This window comes from Mobula hypostoma, chromosome 9 (assembly GCF_963921235.1).
Source record: "Mobula hypostoma chromosome 9, sMobHyp1.1, whole genome shotgun sequence".
Taxonomy (NCBI): Eukaryota; Metazoa; Chordata; class Chondrichthyes; order Myliobatiformes; family Myliobatidae; genus Mobula; species Mobula hypostoma.
Window position 1 is genome coordinate 102,522,942 of NC_086105.1, and position 3,369 is coordinate 102,526,310.

At 39.4% G+C, this 3,369-nt stretch overlaps 1 protein-coding gene across 1 annotated transcript; it reads left to right on the forward strand.

Moving 5' to 3' along the window:
* Positions 1-395: 395 nt before the first annotated feature.
* LOC134351317 (hemoglobin subunit beta-like) lies at positions 396-2,042 on the forward strand. The gene is made up of 3 exons (XM_063057392.1): positions 396-552; positions 827-1,034; positions 1,690-2,042. Exons 1-3 carry the CDS (start codon positions 461-463, stop codon positions 1,816-1,818), a joined length of 429 nt encoding a protein of 142 aa, XP_062913462.1. The 5' UTR covers positions 396-460; the 3' UTR covers positions 1,819-2,042.
* The last annotated feature ends 1,327 nt before the right edge of the window (positions 2,043-3,369 follow it).

Consider the following 3,369-nt stretch of genomic DNA (forward strand, 5'->3'; position numbering starts at 1 on the left):
GAGAACGTTAATCAAATTGCATTAAAGTGGACATCAGTTTGGTTTCAACTTCAGAAACTTATAAATTTCTGAAAATTAATAAGATGTGATTTAATGAAGTAGTGTAACCGGCAAAAGGAAGTGTAAGATTTGATTTAGTTAACAAGGAACAAGCTTTGCAGTTTGAAAGTGAATGCATTGAATTAATATTCAACAAAATTGGAGAATGATTCTTTGTATTTTTGGGCAGAAGCAAGACTCAGGCAAACAGATGATCAACAAGTGTTTATCTTAACACTCAAACACAGAAGGTTTGCTGCCCTCTGATAAAAAGTGTGTCCAACCCACCAAGTAGTCAGCCTATTACAGTTGGGTTTTAGCCTGGGACGAGCTGTATTGTAGACTATAAAAGTGAAGTCAAAACTCCAGATCAACACAGCTTTCTTGATTGAGCAGTGACAGTGAGAGCTTAACAGCCAAAATGGTGAAATTAACAGATGCACAGGAGCAATACATCAAGGGTGTTTGGAAGGAAGTGGATCAGAAACAAATAACTGCCAAAGCCCTGGAAAGGTATGATGAAAATGTACTTCTTGTTTTAAGTTTAAATCATGCATTTTATTTTCAATTATGGTTCCTGTCCAGTTCCTTGAATTTTCAATGCATGACTGAATGTTGTTATGGGGTGACGGAACTGGTATTTAACACAGCACTGAGGTTCTTGTCAAATCCACTGAAACTCAAATCTTAACTTGATAGAAATTGACTTAATCATGAGCTTTGAGAGGTAAATTATTTCCAAGATTTCACAAAAAAACCTGGACGACTTTTCTTTCCTTCCCTGCAGGGTGTTCAAGGTCTATCCATGGACAACCAGGCTGTTTACCAAGCTCGGTGGCCATTTTGCAGCCGGTGACAGTGGTGTTCAGAGTCACGCAGAGAAAGTGCTAAAGTCTCTGGGCGACGCTGTTGATGATTTGAAGAAAGTCGAAAGTAATTTCCAAAACTTGAGTGCTAAACATCAAGAAATCGGAGTGGACACTCAAAACTTCAAGGTAGAATTCGATCTTTTTAGGATGTGCACATTTTCACTAAAGGGGTGCTATAGATATTACACATTTTCTGGAGTCAGAACAAACATGATCGCCAAGGTGGACTGAAGCAGAGGACATCTAGTTTCTGTAGAATAGATAGTTTTACTTTTCTGAAAAACTAGATCGATTGCAGCAATGGATAGAGCCACTGTTTGATGAGATCTTTAATGAGAGCTATGTATTCAGGATACTCACTCCACAATTCATGCACTAGATTTGGCAAGATTGCACAAGAAGACAATTTGATTTCAAGTTCCTTTTTTCAACATGTAAACTGATGCAGATTTTTATCCCTTATCACTGCTTCAATCACTGGTGTAATCCTTACCTTGGGTGTTGTCTGTAAAGAGTTTGCTCCCATTTTCTGCAACTTCAGATTAATTATCTTCTGTTTAGCAAAAAGAATCATGAAGCCTTCGATGGGTATATGAGAAGAGAGTGTGTTGTCAGGGTACAGGGAAAAAGGTGGGGCCAAATGAGTTTGCACCACTGGGAACTGACATCAACCCAGAAGACAAAATGGATTTCTGGGCTATTCCGTATGAAGTCAGTGGCGGTTTGAGTTTTGTGTTCCAGTTTTGTTTCAATGTTGTATAATTATTACTTTTCTTCACAGCTTCTTGGCCAGACCTTCATTGTTGAACTGGCTCTTCATTACAAGAAAGGATTCAGACCAGAGGAACATGAAGCTGCCTTCAAGTTTTTTAAACTGGTTGCAGAAGCTCTCGCCAGCAACTACCATTAAATCTAGAACCTGCAGCCTCCACCACCTTCAGAAATGCAATGAAAACATGTATTATCAGCACCTACTAGGTGTTGTTTGCTTAAAGAGCTTGTGCTACATCAGATATAAGTCATGATAATGTAAATGTGGTATAAAATTCCTCTTTACATGGTCATTTTTCCTCAAAGCTTCAAAAATGTAAACATTCTTTCTGCATCAATAAAGAAACAATATTTCCTTCAAAATTACCGAAAGTAATTTCTTTGTTTCAGTGTAATGAAAATTAAAAGATCTATGACTTAGTTGAGATTGCAAATAGGTCATTATTTTAAAAAAAAACAAATATAGTGCTGTGGACCAGGGTAGGCAAATGCATTTTTCATCTGACAAAGTAGTTTTGATATAAATTTACTGCTCTATTTTGGGGAAGAGCAGCAGCCAATTTCTCATATAGTTTTCATATTTCATGACAATGTAGAAGGGAGCAATTTAGTGTATTGACTCTATATACCATCTCTCAGAGCAATTCCATCAATCCAAACCTCCACTCATCTCACTATAACTCACACAAATCTATTAGCATCTCCCTGATTCTTCCACCACCCTAACATATTAGGGCTTTTTACTGAAACGAGTAGATCCACCAACCATTACATATCTGCAACAAGGAGATAATCCAACCAGTCAGGGAGAGGACATGTAAATGCCCATAGGCAGTATTAGTGGACTGAAAAGAACCAGGGTGACTGGAGTGTGAACCTGCCATATAGCAGTGCCGTAGAGCGTGGATGGTGCCTACCCTGAGCTCTGAATTGTTCATCAGCAGGCCCTTTTTTCAAAAATGAGATAAGGTCAAAGGTTAACACCCATTCCTTTTTTTTTGCTTACATGATATATCATAGAATGCAGAATACTGAAAAGTACAGCACGGGGTCAGGACCTTGGCTCAAGTCATGGTGATCCTGATACTGATTTAAACTAGCAGCAGCTGCCTGTACTCTCCCCATTTCCTGTCTGAGTGCCTCAAGCATTGCTATTGTATCTGCTTCCACTACCAATCCTGGCAGCAAGCATCAAGCACCTACACTTTTGCATTGAAATCTCCATGCCTTTCAAATATCCATTAAACTGCCCCGTTCCCATGTAAATATGAACCCTCTACAATTCAACTTCTCCACTCTGAGATAAACACTCTGACTGTCTACTCTGTTTGTGTTTCTCATAATTTTATATATCCCTATCAGCTGACTCCTCTGTTCTGACACTTCGCTTTGTCCAACCTCTCCTTTCAGCTAATACTCTTGTATCCAGCAACATCCCGGTCAACCTCTTTTGTATGCTCTCCAGAGCCTCCATGTATTGTTCATGTGAGGCAGTGACCAGAACTGAACCCTGCACTCCAAATGTGGCATAAGGGATTAACATCAGTGTTCGTGATCTGATTACACATCCATCCCCTCATTATCACTCCCCCTATGCTCTCTCACTCATTTTCACATCACCACTGGCACGCACTCCACTCCTCATTTCATCTGATGTGCCTTCAGGGGTTCACCCATTCCTCATCATATA

Excerpts from the sequence above, each read along its gene's own strand:
- LOC134351317 (XM_063057392.1), top strand. The coding sequence starts at position 461 with ATGGTGAAATTAACAGATGCACAGGAGCAATACATCAAGGGTGTTTGG. Across the intron at positions 553-826 it reads ACTGCCAAAGCCCTGGAAAG|GGTGTTCAAGGTCTATCCAT; the intron begins GTATGATGAAAA and ends CCTTCCCTGCAG. Across the intron at positions 1,035-1,689 it reads TGGACACTCAAAACTTCAAG|CTTCTTGGCCAGACCTTCAT; the intron begins GTAGAATTCGAT and ends TTTTCTTCACAG.